Source organism: Harmonia axyridis, chromosome 3, assembly GCF_914767665.1.
Source record: "Harmonia axyridis chromosome 3, icHarAxyr1.1, whole genome shotgun sequence".
In the NCBI taxonomy this organism is placed as follows: domain Eukaryota; kingdom Metazoa; phylum Arthropoda; class Insecta; order Coleoptera; family Coccinellidae; genus Harmonia; species Harmonia axyridis.
The window spans coordinates 25,544,024-25,566,575 of record NC_059503.1 but is presented as its reverse complement, the minus strand read 5'-3'; the positions used below and the strand labels follow the sequence as shown (position 1 = coordinate 25,566,575).

At 31.8% G+C, this 22,552-nt stretch overlaps 1 protein-coding gene across 2 annotated transcripts; it reads left to right on the top strand.

The window, feature by feature from the left end:
- The first annotated feature begins 14 nt into the window (after positions 1–14).
- Positions 15–22,058, top strand: LOC123674565 (centrosome-associated zinc finger protein CP190). 2 transcript variants are annotated; one of them, XM_045609475.1, is made up of 12 exons: positions 15–139; positions 195–376; positions 429–506; positions 11,364–12,177; positions 12,541–13,170; positions 13,917–14,320; positions 15,394–15,634; positions 16,965–17,119; positions 17,858–18,209; positions 18,727–18,899; positions 18,976–19,213; positions 21,244–22,058. In XM_045609475.1, exons 1-12 carry the CDS (start codon positions 121–123, stop codon positions 21,696–21,698), a joined length of 3,741 nt encoding a protein of 1,246 aa, XP_045465431.1. In that variant the 5' UTR covers positions 15–120; the 3' UTR covers positions 21,699–22,058. The 2 variants fall into 2 exon arrangements, with proteins under 2 accessions (XP_045465431.1, XP_045465432.1); XM_045609476.1 differs by lacking the exons at positions 15–139; positions 195–376; positions 429–506 and adding an exon at positions 11,047–11,193.
- The last annotated feature ends 494 nt before the right edge of the window (positions 22,059–22,552 follow it).

The following is a 22,552-nucleotide window of genomic DNA, read 5'->3' as shown; positions in this document are numbered from 1 at the left end:
GACCGATGTACCACAACAAATTTCTGAATTCTGTGTAATTTTGATTATTTTGAAGTAAAAGGTGACATTACTGAACTGTTCAACTGACAGTTAGTATGCTATTGCTGATTTTTAGTAGAAATGAATACCTATAAAAAGGGTATAATTAAATTGTGCTTTGAATATAACAAATAACTAACTTTAAATTATTTTAGATAAATTAGTAGGTAGGGCTCATTCGTCCCTTTGTGTCTCTTCAGGTGAGTTTTCAAATTTGCCTGTAAATTTACCATCACCTGTTATATCTACAATAACATTGACACCGGGTAAAGTAAGAAATATAGATCAAGATATGGAGGCATTGAGAGCATCTAGACAAGATAATCCATTCATTCAGGTAATTCATTCAAATTTAATATGGAGAATTTTTAATTATATGTTCTTTGTAGCAAGTTATTGCCAGTCGAGAGAGTTTACTCATTGATAATTTGGAAGAAGAATCTGACCATGCTAATTTGATGGCGAAGGTAATTTGATTTCATTACCTTAAGTAAAACTTTTTCCTGATTGTAGAGTACTAATACTAGTCTTAAGAAATTGAGGCACGGTTGGAATTTATCTCTTAGATGCAAATTCTTTGGAATAATTATTATATGACATATTCTATTTCAACTTTTTAATTATATAAATAACTATTGTTTTACTACATAGTAGCTTCTTCAGATTTTACATTTTTAATAAAATCTGAAGAAGCGTTTGTGTAGCGAAGCAATTGTTATTTGTATACATAATTTAAATGTCGAAATACAATAATTGTCTATTATCTCTTAGAATTAAAAGCAAATCTCCATCTAATAAATTAGATTATTATAGGTCATTACTTGAGGGCAAAATAAACTTTATTCATTTAACTTTGTCTACTATCTATATTTTGATTGAAATACATTTTGCATAGTATTTTTCTTGAACTGTTTCATATTTGAATTAATAATAGTAAAAAACAGAGTGCAGGTTCTACAATTCAACAGTGTTATTAATTGAAAAAGTATTTTTAATTTTTAAATCACCTACTGGTTATGCTAACTAATCTTTAAAAAATTTGTATTGAATATTTGGATAACTTCTTGCAGGCAGTTTTGAGTAACTTCAAATTCTTTTCTTGCGTTGATTTCTGATTCATGAATGTGGTTTCTATGGGCAAACAGAAAAGGTTTCTTATTAATAGTACTTATCATATTGTTCTACATCTGTATTGAAAAAGCCTTATTTAGGCATTCAAAACATTAAACTATGAAATTATTTTTGATATAAATTTCAATATTTCACTTGAAAAGTCATATGTCTTTAATGTGATGACTCCAAAATAATCTAATTTAATCGTTATATGAATAATGACAACTGCCTCGACCACTTCTTTTCCAACATTCATTATGGTATATAAATAATCGATTATTCCATCAGCATGAAAATAGTTTATTGTGTGAACATTTTCTCTTTACTCATGCATTATCATAAAATTTCATTGACAGTGGACAAGGTTTAAAATTCAATAGTTATAAACATGCATAAATGTTCTAACCAGGAAAGGAATTAATTTCAGTTTGATGTTAAAATGTAAAGTTTGATGCGAACGTCATCTGCCTTTAAATCAAAGAAAGATGATCACCAAAACAGTAGCCATACTTTCCAAGAGTAGGCACATAAGTATTTATAGAAATTCATCTAGTTCAGCAATAGCAATTTAAATTTCTCAAAAAAGGATATCAAGATGAAATTTTTGAATCTGGAGTGAAATTCTCTTTCGTTTACTTCATATGTATAAAGAAGATTTTTCTTCATATATATATATATATATATATATATATAATGATTGTAGTTTTAATCAACTCGAATTGAAATTGCAAATTAATGGAATGATCCATAACAAAAAGAATCTCTTCAGCTTGAGAAACTGATCCATAAACTTGAAGTTTAACATCCTGTGATAACACTCATTTTGATAAAAAAGCCAATAAGTGAAATGATGAAATTTAGAATAGATCATTATATTTAATGAAATACACACAATGTCAAAAGTTTGGTCCAGGAGACTAGAGCGACTCAATGTTGCCCAGGAAGTTGTGCCTTTTCAAGGCGGATTAATAATGTGCTCGGGGGTATAATGTTCGGTCGCCATACCCCTCTTATTATCGTTGAACGAACAATGACTGGTGCCATGCACGTAGAAAACATCATTGAACCAATCATAATTTCATTTATCACAATGAAAATGCCCAACCTGTTCAAACACACACAAAGGGTTCAAAACATTCTTCAAGAGAACAATATCCAGAGAATTAACTGGCCAGCAAACTCACCAGACATGAATTTAATTGAGCACATATGGGATTACTTAGAGAGAGCAATATCCAATTACCAAAATCCACCTTCAACTTTTCAGGAATTGAGTATAGCCCTTCAGGAAGAGTGGAACGAAAATTTCATTAATGACTTGATTTGTGGGATGCCTAGGCATATTGGGCAGTTGATTGAAAGAGGAGGTGGTAACACGGACTATTGAATTTTGATTCAGTTTTGGGATAATTATAATTAATCAAAAATAAATAATAGATAAATTTAGATTTCTCCTCATTTTTCCTATTCTTTCTCATCCTGCTTAAAGCAAAGATTAACAAACAAAGATTTTCTATCAAATATATTGCAGTTGAAATAAAGGAAATTATCCATATCATTTCCAGAACATTTATTGCCTATTTCTTGAGAAACCTAGGGAGGGCCAAGACTTTTGATGATGTGTGTATATTTGTTCATGATGAAAGTGATGAAACAAATATTTTGGATTAGGTGGAATTAACAACCTCTCTATTAAATCGGAATCTTTATTATTTGAAGTAAAGTGAACATTTTAGGAGGTTCATTAACTCAACATCAGAGTTAATTATGATAGCATCAATATACCTACAGGGTGATTTAACTACGGTACGAAACTTCAGACAGTAATTCGTTAGGCCTCTTTAAGAAAAGAGGTCCTTAGAACATATTTCCGGAGTTCCTTTGTTTCTGATATACAGGGGCCGTTAAAATTTAAAAAAAAGGAGGTATATTTCAAGATGAAGCAACTGCAAAAACAAAATTTTTTGTTGAATAAAAAAAATTAGAAACTACAAAAAAATATTAACCTACGATAATTTATAAATACCCAGAGTTTTTTTTTAACTTCTCGGAAACGAACCAACTCCGGGCATATGTTCGTACGACCTTTTATTCTTAAAACGACCTTACGAATCACTCAGAAGTTTCGTACCGTGGTTAGGAATCACCCTGTATATTACCTAAGAAAAATAAAATAGAGATAGCTTTTGAATAATCTTTTCTTAAGTAGAAATCGTGAACAAAATATTTAGATGATATCCAAGTGTCGTCTCAATTGTTTCAATTCTTTCATAATTGGTTTGGTAATTTTTCGAAATCGAATACAAAATTAGAAAATTCGAAGCATGAGAATATTTTTACACCAAATTTTGATGTTGTGGCAAAACTTGGAAGAAATCCACAGTCTGGCAACGATGCTGGAAAACGTTTTATGACGTCATTTCATACCAAAAGTAGGTATATTTATTTTAGCAATGGCATCGCCATGACGTCACGGATAGGATAGCGAATCGGAGATGTCAACTGTATTCTCCTTTCTAAAGGGAGTTAGTTTTTTGCGATAACAATTTGAATTAATCACAATTAATTTCAGTGGCGTTTTTTTTCGGAGGGCCAAAGTAAAGAGAAATTATAGTTCTGCTAATTTTGTAATCATTTTAGCCTTAGTATGTCAAATTTTAGGGAGGCCAGCAGAATTTTAGCCCCTCCCCCTAGCGTCGCCACTGATTAATCTTACAGTGTACAAAGGAAAGTTCGGAATGGAATTTCCAAATTTGTTATGTAAGCAGTAAAAGGATTGCTTTAGCAGTTTGGCAACGAGTTCAACGAAATTTTCCTTCGAACGCTGACGTTTTGCCATTGCTAAAATAAATGAACTATGTATGATAATTTGTGGGATCTCTGCCCAAAATTCTCCCAATTCTCTGCCCAAAAACTGTTAGCATTCAAACAACAAAGATTTACATTTAATATATTGGGCCTTTAAACAATGTTTACTATTATAGAGGCAGAGCATCTATGTATTTTATTATAGTGAGTTTACTAGATAATGCTTTTGAAATTTTTTTTTGATATTTATACTTATATCAAAGGAAAGAAAATTTTGCAGAAAAATTTTCTGAATGATATTCAATGAGACTATTATTTCATGAGATTGAATAAAAAAACCTTTCTTATCATGTATTAACAATAAGAAAAGTAACCTTTGACACGATGGTTTTTGCATGTTTGAGAATAGGTTATAGTTTTGCCGTATATCTTATCACTCAAATGAAATAATATATCCAGAGTTCATTTGATTGATTCTTTTACCCATTCAGTTCTTTTAGTTACTTTTATACTATCATCAATTTGTTCGCAATTTTGAATTATACTTTTGAGTTCTATCATCTTTATGTATTAACTATTTATTGTCTTGTGATATTACAGCTAATTTATCACTTTTGTGAAATTACTTCATTTTGATGTTTCTTTTTTTTATTTTCTGTAATGTTTCAATATGTTTTGTTTATTTGAATTGTGAAATAAATTTTTTTATATTTTTATTTCGATTTTTTTTTCTACCATCCTTTCTTATTTGTCAACTTCAAAATAATAAAAAACGTCGGTATATATAATGAGGTTCAGTTTTGGTTTTTTAACGTTATGAATTTCTACGTGTACAAAAAAACTGTGAAAAGTGGAATGATTTTGTGTTGATAACTGAGTCCAAATCCTTCCTTATCGGGGTTTAATTTATCTGGTTGAAATAAAGGGGCATTCCTGTTTTTCAAGGAATTGTCCATAGATGTTGATGTGGACCCTCTAACTCTTCCTGAGATGCATGAGCATATGATTCGAAGTCCTCCTCCAAACATTTGGCCAACTTCACCAAACTTCAGAGTTTTTCAATTTCCTGGTGAAGAACAGACGCTTCGTATTGAAGTTGATGTAAGTTGATAAAAGGAACGGTTTGTGCTTGAGGTAGCAAATGTATATTTTTTATTGTTATGTTCATTTGACAGAGTGCGAAATTACAAAATATATTTTACACAAGTAAAAAATATTTTTCAGGTGAAAGAAAAATTCAAACACGAACTGAAGACGAAACATTATAATATCGAGGATTCGCCACCATTACGTTCTAATATAAAGTCACAGAATTATCATGCTGATAGATTTTCTTTGTTGACTTCTAACACCTTAAGGCCATCTACTGAAGATAGTATCAGATTAATGAATGAAGACTGAGAAGTTGAATGATATTCTTCTGAGATTCCAAACATTCCTTGAGGTGATAATGTGATATGTTTAACTAGTCAAAATGTTGAATTACCTATTGAATACTAAATTAATTTTATTATATGAAGAATATTAAATTTTAAAATATATGATATATCATCATGATTTATGAAGTAAAATGTGTTGAAAAATATTTAATTAAATTGAGTTTGAAGCAAACATTGTTTCATTGTTAAGGCCCATTCAGTTTCTTCTCTATAGAATAACTTAAAACACTAAATTCTCCAAAAATAATAACGGGTGTTTTTTTTTGAGATATATAACTTTGAGTTGGCATTACTGTTCAAGATGGCGACCGATTTAACAGCTGTTAAGTGATTTATTCTCAGTTTGGTTTGGCAATTCATCATGTATAGACTCACGCCTGAACAACGCTAGCAAATAATAATAATAATAATAATAATAATAATAAAGGTCTTTATTCAATTATTTCATGAAAAACAATAACAAAACTCTTACAACTATAGAGACAATTGAAAGGGCGAGATCCAGCACACTGCATCGAGCGTACTGTTCAATCTAACCCCCTGATTCATTGACAAAAAAAAAATAGTGCAATTTTATTTCGAAAATACGTCAACAAACAAAACTGCCGCGTTTGGAGTGAAGCTAATCCTCAAGTGTATGTCGAAATACTTTTACATCCAGAAAAACTGACTATTTGGTGCGCTTTATGGGTTGGTGGAATCATTGGTCCGTACTTCTTCAAAAACGACGATGGCCAGAACGTTACAGTCAATGGTGATCGGTATAGAGCCATGATTACTAACTTTTTCATTCCTGAATTGAACAACCATGATGTCCAGGAGCTGTGGTTCCAACAAGACCGCGCAACATGTCCAAGATCTTGCGATTTAATACCGCTAGACTACTTTCTGTGGGGCTATGTAAAGTCATTGGTCTATGCGGATAAACCACAAACCCTTGACCATTTGGAAGACAACATTCGCCGTGTTATTGCCGATATACGGCCACAAATGTTGGAAAAAGTCATCGAAAATTGGACGTCCAGATTGGACTACATCCGAGCCAGCCGTGGCGGTCATATGCCAGAAATCATATTTAAAATGTAATGCCACAAGATTATCTTGCGGATAAGTAAAATTCATGTCAATCGAATAATCCATCGTTGTTTTATTGCAATTTAAAGTTCTATAGCTCTAAAAAAACACCCTTTACTACTTATTAGCTGAAATTAAATGAAACCATTTATGGAAAAACGATAAAATTCAATAAGTCTAATCATTCTAGTTGAAAAAAATCAACAAATCCATAGCTGAATAAATGAAATTGAATAATACAATTAAATGAAGATTAAAATCTTACATTATCAATCTAATTCGTCATCGTTATTAATACCAAATTATCCAAATTCAACCATACACAAGGTTATAGATGTTTGAATGAATATGATATTATTTTTTTCCATTGTTAGCTTAAATTCCTGGTTTATTTATTCATTTGTGTATTAAAGGGCTTTAGAGTTCAATGCATGATTTTGTGAATTCTATGGAAAAATAAAGGTTATTATTATTATTTATTACTATAGATGTAATAATTAATACCTCTTTGATTTTATTAATAAAAATATCAGTTTCAAAGATTAACGTCAATTGTTCATCTCATAATTTATTTGAAGTTGAATAAATAATTAAATATAATTTAAGTTTCGTTTCTAAATGTGCTGAATGTAATTAAGTGAGAAATTGATTGATTTTGAGTTTCAAAAGTGGTAAAAATCAGTGCATACATAAGGAGAAAAATCTTATTTTTCATCGAGAAAACTTTTCTGTTACCAGTGTAGATTTTCTCGAAAACGCTGAAGTAAACAACAAAATTAGAAGATAAAGAATTATTGAATGATCACAAAGAGTAAGCAACACCTGGCACGGGCGTAGCCAGGGGAGTGGGCTTTAGGCTTTAGACTTAGAGGGCCTTAAAACCAGGGCCGTCGCCAGACATTTTGGCGCCCCGGTAAAATTAAATTTCACCGCCCTAATTGCCTAATTGTACCGGGTTTTTCACCATAATTTGACCTCCCCTTTAACTTTGTTACTAAAAGAGGTACAAAAAAAATGTTTTCTACCAAAGTTTCACGAAATCGACTAGTGTTTTTCAAAATGATTTCACAAAACGAAATATATACAGAGTGGGCCACATATTGATTACAACTTCATTTTTTCAAATGGAACACCCTGTATATTTTTCTATATTTGACTAGCTCTTTTTCCCCTGATTTCGAATATATAACATATGTTTGGCCTATCTCTCTTATTCTGAGTACCACAGAGTTTCAAAGTTTAAGAACCACCTGGCATGCTCAGTAGTCAGTAATCAGTTTTTAAGTGGTAGGCTGCGATAACTCAAAATGCCCTTATTTGGGTTATCTTGTTGGCATTCCTTATACTATGTTATTAGGTAGGTTTTTTTACTTCATAAAAATCTAAATATCTCAAAAACGATAAGGTTGAAGCATATATGAAACTTCGAACAAAATTGGGTTCATTTATTCCATACAATCTGAAATTTCAATACAACATAGGGTGTTTCGTAAGAAAATCATGGTCATTCACAGTATTTTGGTGCACCCTGTCTATTTCGAAACAATTAAGATTAAGAGGTGGAAATTGTGAAATGGAATTGTTTCTCGTATACTTCACATTCCTCTGAGGAATAAATATTGATTGGAGTGTTGAAAAAAAAAATTGAGCCTGAATCATCATCAGAAGCCACCCCAAAGAAGCAATAAACAAGCATGATGAGTGCATGCGTTTTTCAGTGTCAATGAATCTTCAACATTACCAGAAGGGAATAAAGCGACATCTGGAAATTTATGAGTATAATTTTTTCTTTCCCGTTTTTTCTGGCCCGATTAAGTCTCATTCGGTACTTGAATTTCATAATAAGTTAGCTTTGTTGGCCAAACCTGAAATGACGTCTTTGGCGACCGCATAACCCCTAGCGACGGCCCTGTTGTTAACAGGGGCGTCGACAGGAATTACGGTCCCGGAACAAGTGCGTAGATCTTTTTTTTCTTGGGGGGGTAATCAAAAAAAACTTTTTTGATGACAACGTTTACTCAAATCTGTATTATGAGAAAGAAAGGTTTGATGAAGAAGTTTGAACCAAAAATACTCGAAATAATAGAATTTTTTTGATTCGATTGTTCATACCATTCGATTGTTCCTAAATTGGAGGTACGAAGAAAAATGAAAAATTCCTATACATGGGCCCTCAAATGCTTTGTTTTCGAGATACTGGGTGTTCTTGTAATCCTACTTTTTTGTGATGCATATAACAGTTTATCGAATCTTTATTGATCATCTCTACAGATTGGATAAATAAGTACCAAAACTTATAATTAATTATTTATTCATCACAGCTCACTGGATCTTGAAATGATTAGAATTTTCCTGAGGATTACTGAAAAATTGTTTGACAAGAAACCATTAAGTGTAGTACTAAATCTATATACTGTACCAGAGTTTCTTTTTACATTTTTCTAAACTACCAGTTGTTCATAAAAATAAAGGTCTGGTGGAAAGAAGCGGGCACTCTTCCAGAAAAAATATCACCCTGTAGATTTGCATTCAAAATTAGCATACCACATTATACAATTTTTAAATTGGAATATCTATGTCAAATTCAAGTTAAAAGTATCTTGTGAAGGGAACGTACTATGAAAAAAAAAACTTGAAGTTTAACATTTGTATCTCGAAAACAAATCTTTTCCAGACCCACGTTATGGAGTACTTCATTTCTTAAAATGATCCGAGGAATCTGTACATTTTCGTTTGTACCTCCAATTCAGAAACACCCTGTATAGTCAATTCAAAATTGAGGTCTTTACAAATGAATTGCAATTTGAATGATACACATTAAATTTTAAAACAGCACAGACAATTTTTCGATGTGAATAACTCAGTGCAGCTCTTTGATAAATGCACTATGCACTATTAATATTTTGTGAGGAAAATGATACAAAAAACCGAAAACAACGGGTAAGTGTATACCAATGACGAATGCTAAAATCACATATGGCAAAACAAGGGGGACGCCGACGATACGGGTAGATGAAGGAAAATAATAAATCTCGAACAAGTGCTCGTAGGGCAATAAAAGTAAATCATCTTGCTAGCGATAATAAACTCATAAACCGTAAAAAGGGTCTGATTTTCTGTTGGCTTGTCGATTCTTAAAGAAAAGTAAAGTGTATATTGGTTCGTTTTATGGAAAAATATTCATTCTTCGTCTTTGAGAGAATTCTGAAATTTTATATTTTGAAAAACTTCTGGAGGAGGGGGGGAGGGTTAATTATCGTAAGTAATTGCACAAGTGCATCAAAATTACCGATAATTTTGCATGACAGCGTGTTATCAGAAAAACTGCATTTTTGGAGAAAGAGCCCTCCACCTTCGGTGTCGGGCTCTTTCTCCAAAAATGAAAATGACCGAATGCAGTTTTTCAAAGAAAACACGCTGGAATGCGAAATTATCCGATCATTTGGATGCACGAGTGTAATTCGGGGGAATATTTCCCGAATAAACTGTTACATCACTTGTCAAACTGATGTAGAATGAAATTGCCATAGATTCGATCTGTGTAAGATACATAGAAACTATGCATCTATGAACAGAACAATTATCGCAGTGCAGTTTCGCTTCCTACAATGCAATTATCGCTGTTATTTTCGATAATTGTTCTCCATATACATAGAATTTTTGACAGGAGGGAAATATTACCCAGTATTTCTATTATGTCCCAGGAGGATATAAATATGCGGGCCCCGCGCTTCCGCCATTTTGAGCCGGACTCTTATAAAATGGTGAATTACCAATTTATCGAATAGTCCGTGCAAACAGGCGCCTTGATTATGTCTTTGGTTTTTCGATATTGTAGTTATTAAGTTTTATCACTTGTTATATAGTTTTTTTCATACTTGTTGTGATATTTTGTGACAAGAGAGTTCAATAAAAAGCTATAGTGTAAAATTTCTTGGTAGTTTGTTTTGTTAGTTTATGAAAATGGAAATATTCCCGGGCGTTTGGGACGGAAATATTGCGCCTCTACCAAGAAGAAATGGGATTTCAATGTGTTTGTTATCGTACTGCATTGACTAATCAGATACTTATGTGATAATATTTTTGGCTAAAATACCTATTTAATGAGAATATGATTCACTACTACATACTTCTGAATATATTACAAAAGATTTTTCCCAATATTGAATATGATTAGAATTAGAACTGAAGGATAGCAATATTTACTTCGAATTGGTATGAAGTAGGTTCTAAACCTCCAATAAATCAAAATTTTTTATTTGTATTTCTAAAAAGCAAATTATGCTGCTATACTGAAATTAACGTACTTTGCTCCACTTCAAATCGAATTCCTAGTTTTTTTTTATTGTTCCTACTTCTATAAGTCTTGTTTACTGTTATGTCGTATAGATAGCGCTGTTTAATTCACAATTATTTGAAGTCTAATTTTATATGTAGTTTCGTATTCACAAATGTAAGAAAAAATTTTATGAGGAGTCTCATATTTTATTGAAAAACCAGAAATTGTAGGAGATGAACAAATTTTCCACATATCGAGTAGATGAAATTATTTCATATTCCAAACGGCCATCTTTAATAGATAGTATCGCCACCTACAAGGACGAAGTTATAATTATTTCTCTGGCGGGTCAATCAATGATGCATTTAGTTACGCGTTCCTCGGTCTGTGAAATAATGGTAGAGATGGAGCTGATATTTTGTTAAAAGTGAAATATAGAAGGTTAGTTTATTTCATTTGAAAACAAACGAACATAAATATGTATTTTGCATTCTCTATATGTATCGTGATGTGTTGATGGAAAAAAAGAAATCTAGTGTGTCTTATGTATAAACAATTTACCATATTTACTGGTCGTATATAACATGAATGATTTCGAAAATATTTTTCAGAATAGTGTATCGGATAACGGTTACAACGAAAAACAAACTATGGAAGAAAATAAACAAGTGCGAGTGGATAACTGGGGAGTGTTTTTCCTCCAACGGCTGCAACTATTTTTTAACAAAACAGACTATTGTGACTTAACCTTACAATTTCAAGGGAATGTTCAGTTGAAAGTACACAGACTTGTTTTGAATGCATGTACTGAATATTTTGAACTATTAGAACAATCTGATAGACTCATTGACGATAATATTATATTGATGCCGGAAACTTTGCAACCTGATGTTGTGGTTCCAATCATTAATTTCATGTACACAGGAATGTTGGAATATCCTTTATCAATATACAATAGGCTATGTCAAGCAGCCGATCTCATGCATATATCAGTTCTAACCAAACTATTGGATGCTCAAAAACAAACTGCGTTATTGAACAAGCCGGAGAAAATAACAAAAGCAGTTCAGGTGAAAGAAATCAAACCTGTACCTAAATCACATTCTCAAATGAAGAAAGTAATATCAAAACCTGTTACTACTGATCCTCCGCCTATTTTTCCTCCACGAAAGTTAACAGGTTGGAAAAGGAAATCTCTAACTGCATGTTCAAGTAATTCCAGTTTCTCATCGCGTTCTGATTCATTCAATAGAAGTACTGATCCTTTAGCTTTAGATGAAGCTAAACCCACAAGATTTGAATGGCCAGAAGATGATTTGGATTTGCCTAATTTGGACACAATGGATATATCAGGTTTTGGCGATATTTCTTATAATAGCAAGCCATTACTGAGGGAGGATGAAGTTAAGACTGTCCTTAGTAAAAGTGAGTATTTTGAAAAACTACTCAGAAGACATTGCACTTTATTTTTCCTTGAAAATCCTCTAAAAATAATGTAAATTAAGTGGTATATTGGGTAACATGAAATATACCTAGCTGAAATCCTTTCAGAGTATGTATAATTGGATTTGGAACTTTTCTATCTTCAACTCCAGAGGATGTATGTAATGTAATTCATTATTTGCATATAGTCCTTTCCTAATGATATCCCAAGTCCTTCATGAATGAAATACATCCCTGTTTCAGAGCCTACATATTCTAAAGTTACTCTGGTATGTTTATAAATAAAAAATATCTTTATTTACTCTGTTCAGTTAATAATTCTGGATTCATTTTTTTTTAATCCAGGTGATGCCCTTAAGAAACAAACTTCAAATGATGGTATTAATGAAATCAAAATTGAAGATAAATTGAATAATGAAACCAATAGTAATGGTAGTGAGAAAAGGAAAGCTGAATCTTTATTAGATAAATCTCCCAAAAGGATAAAAATAGTTGAAAATGAAAGAGACACTACTATTAGTGTAATAGCTAATGAGGGTTCATCAAATTTTGATCCTACCAAAATAGTTTCTGAAATTTTGAAGAAATATCCCCATTTGGTCAAAAAAAAGAAAAACATAAAACTGAAGATAGTCTCAAAATCTCACACTGAAAAAGAGACACCTAAAGATTGTAGTCCTTCTGAACAAAATGTGGAAAAGCCTCCAGTGAAGACAGTTTTGCGAAAAACTAGTGTATTTAAGCCAGAAGTTATTAAATCCGATTCAAAGGAACGTATATGGGCTTGCAAGGAATGTATTACAGCACATGGAGAACCTTTGGAGTTTATGCTTTACTATCTTTATAGAAAACATATGACTGATGTACATAATGTGAAGTTTGATACAAGGATTTGTAAATATTGTGGTATCGCATTTTCCAAAAATGAACAGCATTCTTATCATCAATTCACTAAACATGGAATAAAGCCTTCTGGTAAGTTTAATTCCCCTATACTGATGTTTTTATTTGTTTTGAATATGTATATTCTTTCGGAAATTTCAATTTTATCCTTTCATGTTTTTAGAAGTAACATTCTTTACTAGTTGTTTTTCTGTTGATAACTTGGTCCATCAATGATTAAAACAATGCATATTTTATATTATGGTTTATTATTTCATCTTTCAGAGCAAAATATCTTGATACAATGAAAAACCTTTGAAATTATCAATGTTAAAAAATTTCAATGAATAGCCAAAACTTTATTCAAATCCTGGGTTATTAATAATTCTGTACTCTGAATGAGTATTTCAAATATTCATATCTCTGGAATTATTATAATCATCGTAGAATATTTTATATTGAATTTTATGATTATGTTATCAATTTTCTTGGAAAAAATTTTTTTTTTTTAATGTGCTTCCATGATTTTTTGCTTTAATAATTCATGGATTGTGTTCTGGAGCCAGGAAGATCAATGTATAGGATGTATAGGAAACTATTGTTGTACCAAATTGCATGCTAATAGCTCTAGAATATTCAAGCAAAGCTCTAGGCGGCAAACAGACAGGTTTTTTATACCTTATATGATATTCCCTGCCTATAAAGTTGTGAATTTATGTGGAAGGAAATTATAAACCATATTGTAAAATTGACAAGATATAATAATAATATAATTTTAAATTTTTTGTGTGAACAATTAAATTTGGGGTTTTCTTCTAATTGACATTTTTAATATACAGGAAATCAAGTTTTCCCCAGCTGTTCTCAATGTCCCTTTGTGGCTATGTCTAAAGAAGCCCTTCAGGTTCATAAGAATAAACATAAGAAGACAGAAATGCAATGCTCCTGTTGTAAATTGGCATTCATATCACCAGAAGCTATAGCAGGTCACTTACAAATAACTGGACATATGGGAAAAACTAGAAAAAATGTTTATGATTGTCAATATTGCACAAAGTCCTCACAGTCTGCAATAAGTTTGTTGTCTCATTTAAAATCAAATCATGAAGCAGAGGCCAAAAGAGATGGTATTGTCAGTTTAGATGAGGTAGACTTGGAGGAAGGTGATGATCTGATGGATACTCCTGTTGAAGAACCATCATTACATGAGGAATATGTTGTTTCTGAAACACAACAAAATAAGGTTTGTCAGCTATTAAATTTAAAATAATAATAATGATTTAATTTTCACAGTTAAATCTTTTGTAAAATATTCCCTCAAACTAAATAAAAAATTATGTGTGAAAAAAAGCGGAGTTCAGTAATGCACTCAGTGCACATCCTGCTCAACTCAACCCCAACTGAATAGAAGTCATACATAAAGATGAATACATTATTATACATAACAACATAATAGATACATAATTTGAGGAACTCGATCATTGATTTTGGTTTTAGTAGAGTATTTACGGTTGTTTCTAAGCATACTACATCCATATATATATAATCAAAATCCCTTTCTTATTGTATTTGTATTGTAATTGGAAATACACTAGAACCTCTCTAATCCGCCCTCGACAGGTCCTAGGCTTCAGTTAGTCCGAACTTACTTAGTTACACGATCAAGTACTTATTTGTTGATGACTAACCTCTCGTAGCGCCGTTGTTTACTGTTTATTAATTATTGAATTCCTTACAAACATCATCCTTTTAGTTCAGTTTCGTTCCAGATAGAGCTGTGTCACGGCAATTTCTATAATTTTCGTGTTCATATTAGTTCTTATATTTTTTATACAATTTATATATGAGCCGTTTATTTTGAAAGTGACCTAACTCCGTTTTCAATTTTCTGCCAGTTACCTTGTTTACATGTACAACTTCATGTTATTTATCAGTGACGCACTTCAGATTGCTTATATTCAGAGAAAATACGATACATTTTTTACTCATAAGTTTTCCGAATTAATTGAATAACTGAGCCGTGTAGTTTGAAACGCAAAACTTTCACTATTATATGTGCATAAGACTTTATAATAAATCACCTAATTGCTGTAGAATGTTAACCTTTCCAAAGTTCAAAAATGTCATAAAGAAAATGTTAATTCAAAATTATGATATGCGCTTTTAGTTCCACAATGATATGTCAATATTTAGTGGAGAAAAGCACATAGTAATTTTAGATATACGCCACAGTTTCGTTTGGCGCTTCAAGTAATAAGTCCTTTGTACGCACCTGGTGGCAGTTAACGTGTTAAATAATATTTCTTTGATTTACAGGTGAAGATTATCAGTAATGTGACTGTACCAGTTAGCAAGAATAATACAACTGAAACTCTAGCATTGAACCAGTCAAAAAATCATGTTTCTGTGCCAACTTCTATAGCTACTAGTTTGGGATTACTTGATATAGTGGTTTTGGATGAAAATCAACAGTTTATTCTTCATAATCAAGCTCAGCAAACAGGAAATAATCAAACTGAATATATCCTTCCACCAATTGACACTAGAAATGTAACAGGTGAATATTTATTTTTTGATTGCTCCCATGTCTACCAATGATAGAGGACATATTACTATCAGAAGAAAATTTTGTTTTTACAGATACTAGTAATTGATATTTTATCATTGAAACAATCACGAAATATTACTTCAATCTACCAAAGGTTGAGAAAGTATTGTGATTCCTTGATTCCTTTTGGAATAAAACTAAATTTAATCTCTGATTTACTTCTTAGAATATTGTAATTTGTGACGTGTTTTCTTCTCATGTATTGTTCATATATTGATTATGAGAATAAAGATTATTATTATTATTATGAATTTTTGCACGCAAAATGCATTTCCTACAATCAACAACTTTGTTTTGTGTTTGTCAGTGTCTGTCAATCTGTTGGTTACAATTCTTGTAACAGCTGCAACTTCTATAATTCTTTTCTTATCCAATTTTAATGTAATTTGGATTTGGAATTCAGTTGCGGTTGTAGATGGTTTCATTGTTTCATACACATTCTATGAGTTAATTTGGTCACAATGATTCCTACCTTAATATAATCAATGTGATTGCCATTTTAGCTCATATTTTATTGGATATAGTGATAGTGCTTAAGTCGAAAGATCTAAGGTGGAATACATGAGTCCAAAATTATTGGAATTTTGTGAATTGTTTTTTTTAAGATTTGAGATATTCTATGAGAAAGAAGGAAATGTTGAACAACAATGTATAATTTGAAGTATTTTGGCGCTCTTGTTTCACTGAAACAGTTATCGCGAATGATCTGAAATGATTGGGTTTTACTGATGAAGAATTCGATGTCAAAACCGATTCTTTCCGTCCTTCTGCCAGTCCACGATAATTAATTCTTGAACGGAATGTGCTGGTTACTTCTTAATTTCAAAGTAGGTTCAGGATCCAAATATATCGGTTACGTTTGTTAATGGGCAAAGTCAGTTGATGATTCCAAAATTATACAAACAACTATGAAATATTGTTTTAAATAATTTAAAAAAAATACCCAGCCGATTGAACTGAAATTTAGAAATTAAATGGGAAACAATCAAGGTTCTCTGAACCAGAGAAATTCTTTTGTGGTATTCAATTCGACAGTTTGTTTATGGCGCGTTCCAGTCAAGGGCGTGAGGCTCTAGTGCGCCGAGTCCCAGAGTGTCACGCACCTGACTGGAAAGCACCTATAAAGTATATAATCCATAACGAAGCAAAAATATTTATTCTAAATTTGGTTGGAAAAATATATGCACCTGAAAGCTTCTGATTTAACGTTTTTTCTTCTTTTTTTTTATGATATTCAATCTATCCCATGATGTTTCTGAGTTAACTTTTTAATTTTCAGCTGAGGGATTACCAAGTAATGATGAATTAGTTATGGTACTAACTGATCAGGACTACAAAGAAGGACATAGTGGAATCAGTACAGATAATTCAAATATTGTTGTACTGTATAGTCACCCTGCTGATGGTCAGCAAGGACAATTTATAACTTCCCAGGTAAAAATTTTATATTCTTTTAGTTTTAGATAAAGAAATGAACTTGCTCTCCAGTTCTGAATTTTAGTCATTTTATTTTTTCATTTACTTATGTTGGATGTTTGCATGAATATTTCCCAGGGTATAGTTATTAGGTTAATTTTGTTTTTGATTTTCTTAAATCAGCTATTGGGCGCGTTCAGCAGAAAGATCGGTAGCATAAGTAACTCCGCTACTGATAGGTATAGTTAATATCGATTTTTCTTTCCAAGTTCAATTACAGTATTATTACAATTTTTTTCTTCAACATATGGGAAATTTATTCAGAGCAACATTCCAGTTAATAAACGTATATGTTTCAGTTTCCATTATTGATATATTTGAAATTTGTCCCGATACCAGTCCACCTTATCATATGGTAAAGTTTTACAGTCTATTACCTGGATATCTCAAAGTAAATTACAATCCTAGGGATAAAAAGATAAAAACCAGTTGAAAAATTCAATTTCGCCTACAATTGCGCGCCTCACTACGTTCGGCGGGTAAACGCAGGCTCGCCATGAAAACTGACATTTCTCCTCTTCTCCTTATAAAATAATATAGTATTTTTATTAGTGTTCATTACATCACTACAAAAATTCTGTTGAAAGGATGTGGTTATCTCAACTTTATTATAACGTTATGTCCATTGTGAGTGAATTAAAAAACTGATATTTGTTTTATTACTTCCAATAAGAAGTCCTTATTTTTATATTGCAGGGAAATATTATGGTTAATTCAGAGACAGGATTGCTTGAAATAAGGAATGGAGCCGCTATTGCAACAACATCTGCCAATCAAATTGTTATGAGTGAACCAACAGAAAATCCTATTGAAACAATTGAAATGATACAAAGGGAAATTGATGGAGGGCAAGAATTGAAACAAGAACCATTTTATGAAGATCAAAAACCTAAGATAACAGAGGTTGTTCAAGAACCTGAGGGATATGTTGAGAACCCAAAAGTTGAAGAGCAGAATCAACAATCAAGTGCATTAGAAGAAAACATAGTGAATCCAGATGATGGGCAACCTGAGGAAAAAAAGGAATCCCAAAGTGAAGAACCTGTTGGTAAGTTCTTGAATATTTTTGCTCTTATTCAGGGTGACTCGTAAAGTTGTACAATAAATGAATAAAAAAATATGTTTTTTCCCTTGCAGTTTATACTATCTTTCACAATTGAATGAATTTTATTTTGAAGTTTTCTATTACTAAAAGATATATTCTTGAAATATACATATTTTTTTATACTTTTAATAGTTTCCATGTTAAATCCTCGACGATCTATAAAACTATACAAAATTAGCATGAAGAAAACAATTACAGATAATCCAAGGTCACTATTGGAATACTGAATAATTTTAGAAAACGAGATTATTTTTCATTGATTCCGGCATAACATACCATTTTAAGATATGCGAGGTTTAATTTAGTGAAAAATTTTACAAATTACTCCTTAATTATGGATATATCTCCCCGAGCAAGTAAATGCCTTATCAATGTTTCATTTATTTATATTTTTTGTGGTTAATTGAATTTTAACGTTTTCATTTGAATTGATTTTTATTTTTATCTTATATTTTTATAGTGGAACAACAAGCTTCTACGCCAAATCTTTCAATATCGAATGAAACAGTAGAGGAGCAAACTTCCAGTATGAGTGCTATAGATGAAGTTGAACCTGAAAAAAGTACTGAAGAAATTGTAGATTCTACCGAAAGATCCACTGACAATTCAGAGCAACGTGAAGTAGAATCTCAGGTTAGGATTAATTTAATTTTTTAGATACCTATTTTTGTCTGAAAATTAATTTTTAATACTTGCTGTTCAATTATAGACACCAGTACCAATGGAAGTAGAGGACACCAGTTTGGTAGAAGAATGTACATCCAAACCCAGCGAAGAAATGTACACTTCTGAAAATAAAGATATAGAGAAGGATCATTCTGACACTGAAGAAACACAAGATAAACAACCTTCTGATAGTGAGAAAGATCTAATGATGGAAATAGATGAATCAATAGATAAAGATGATGAAGATATCACTGAAGGTTCGCTTGAAAAAGAAAATAACGGTGAGTTTTCTATAGTAAAATGAAAAATATCTCTATTTTTTCAATTCTAATCGATTACATTGAAGCATTGAATTTTTTTAAATAATTTATAATTATATATATATTTTTGGATTCTTTCAATAATTTAAGCTGCAAGATGTATTTCTACCTTATAACATTTTGGATTGTTGATTAGATTTCATTGAGACATGAACCTAAAAATCTATAATGCAATGAACATTACACAAAAGGATTAATTTCTTCAAATCGATTTTTCGGCACTGATATCTTAAGCAATATCTGATATTAAGAATAAAACAATAAATTTGATAACAACATTTATTTACAAGTTACCTGAAAAAACAAAGTCGATATTTCTTTCCTTACAATATAAGAAATAAAATCTTGTTTTTATGGAAAACCGTCTAAAATAGAACATTGACATTATTATATCACGTTTTGAGTGTAGTTCTATAGTTGTTGGAAAACCAATTCTGGGCGCATAAATTCACGATGCCCCAAGTGTTTATACAGAGAGGGCCATTGAAAACGAAACACCGGCTCTGTAAGTCGGCAGAACCGAGTTATATAAAAACGCTCGGACACGTCAACAACATTTTCGAGGGGGACATCGTTCGCGATGAAATTCACCCGAAATACATTCCATCCCTTGGAGCTGTGACCGCCACCCTTAAATTTTTAAATGACACCATATGGCAAGTGATACCTCATTTGAAAGGTAGTTTCCTTCTTAATTTCAAACAACAAAAATAAATTAATTCTATCGATTCGTTTTCGAGATATAGGAACCTGAAGTTGGGAAATAACTTTTTATTCACTCAATCAATAAAAATAAGATCTAGCATTGCAACTGTTTAAAGATAATTATCATTGTCAAGGAATGAAACGATCTGTTTACCATTTCCTTTTCAACATCTGCTTTTCTGATGAGTCTACATTCTTTTTGAATTCGACTGTGAATCGTCATAATTGTCGTTATTGGTCAGATGCTAATACACATGTTTTCCACTAAGTCCATACTCAAACTCCCCAAAAACTCAATGTTTGGGCCGGTATTTTTGGGGACCGTTTGATTGGACTAGTGTTTCTCGACGGTAACCTGACTGGAGAAACTTATTTGGAATTATTGAATCAATTTGTTTATCCACAATTAGTAGAAATCATTCAAATGACGATCGTTACCATAAAGACCACTTGAAATTTCAACAAGACGGGGCACCTCCACATTATGCACAGCCTGTTAGGGCGTTTTTAGATAGAATGTTTCCTGGAAGTTGGATTGGAAGAAGAGGCGCTATAGAGTGGCCAGCCAGATCTCCAGATTTAACCCCACTCGACTTTTTCCTGTGGGGTCACTTGAAAAACAAAATCTATGAAACCGAACCAGAATCTCTGGAATATTTGCGACGTAGAATCATTGAAGAATGCCGTCGAATAACGCCGGAAATGCTACGAAATGTGAGGTCTCATTTTGAACAGAACTTGTACTATTGTATGGAAATGGGTGGTAGACAGTTTGAACATTTAATTCATTGACAATGATAATTATCTTTAAACAGTTGCAATGTTAGATCTTATTTTTATTGATTGAGTGAATAAAAAGTTATTTCCCAACTTCAAGTCCTATATCTCGAAAACGAATCGATAGAATTAATTTATTTTTGTTGTTTGATATTAAGAAGAAAACTACCTTTCAAATGAGGTATTACTTGCCATATGGTGACATTTAAAAATTTAGGGGTGGCGGTCACAGCTCCGAGGGATGGAATGTATTTCGGGTGAATTTCATCGCGAACGATGTCCCCCTCGAAAATGTTGTTGACGTGTCCGAGCGTTTTTATATAACTCGGTTCTGGCGACCTACAGAGCCGCTGTTTCGTTTTCAATGGCCCACTCAGTATGTAATTGGACGGATTTTGTTTGAAATTACTGTTGTAATATAATTCAATAAGTTGAATAGTGAAAAGCAGTTCAAAATAATTTAAATTAAATACTTTTTTATCTCATAGTATAGCAAAATTATTTTATAGATAATGCAGAGGTAGAGTTTGATAGTTCAAAGGAAAGTCAACCTGTGAAAGAAAAACCACTTTCCCCATCATCTGAAAAAAATGAACAGAAACCTTACTCGCCTACGGACAACCCAGTTGATATGGAATGTGAGAAAGAACCAGAACCCAATGAAAAACAGGAAGCGGAATCTAGTAATGAAAACAGCATTGAAATTACTCATTGTGAAAAAGAACCTGAAAACCAAGAGAGCACAGTATCGCCACATTCATCGCAGATTGTGGATGAAGAAGATACACAAGATAAACATAGTGAAGGTACAAAAGAATCGACAACAATGTCAATTTTAGATGACTGGGAAGATACTGATTCCCAACAATCTGATAATAAAACAAAAGCTGTCAAGAAAGAGGTTGCTCAGGAAACTGTTCATAAGTTGATGGATGATTGGGATGAAGAAGAGGTAGAAAAGTGAGAAATGCAATGTATCTGAATTTTTATTTTATGTGGTTGATTCACAGTTAATATTGTATTGATCTATTTCACATGTTGACTCCTGACAAAGTGTCACACTTTTGCAATGAATATTTTTATAACTTACAAGTTTCTTTTGAAACAACTATTAAGTAAATCATCGTAGATGTTTTTAGAGATTTTTTTGGAAATTTTTTTTCCTTCTATCAAATATGTTATTGGTGATTTACTGTATTGTATATATAATTTCATATATAATGATTAAATTTATTGATTTCTTTAAGGAAAGTTTTAAATAATGATTTTTTTTTGTTTACATAATTTCAATGTATGTTTTCACTTTAATATATGCTTTAGTTTATATGTTTTTTTATATTGGGGATTTTTAGAGCAGACAGTGAATATATTTTCCAAAAAAAAAATTGTAAATAAAACAACTCCAGAGAGATAACCTGACTGCTATATTCTTTAAACGAAAGCTAGGGACGCTCAAAGTCATTTAATAGCTTGTATAAATCACTAGATTCGTGTTGGATCTCTTGAAACTTAAAAAGAGCAAGATAAAATGTAACTGATAATGATTCCACAAAAAGCTCCTGACCCAATTATGCAAATGAACTCGGTTACCCATTAAGTAAACCTTACCCCTTTTTAAACTGTCTTTTTGTGTCTATTTTCCTGTCTATTTCTGACAGAATTGAATGTAAGAGTTTGGTCGCATTTCGTGCCTAGAAACCTTGATGTGTGCACTGATTTGATTTTTTATTGTACTTTTTGAGATAGTCCACCTGTTGCTTTGGCTAGAAGTTACCAGAGTTCTGTAAGGTGGTGTTCTTCGGAATAGTTTGAATTCCC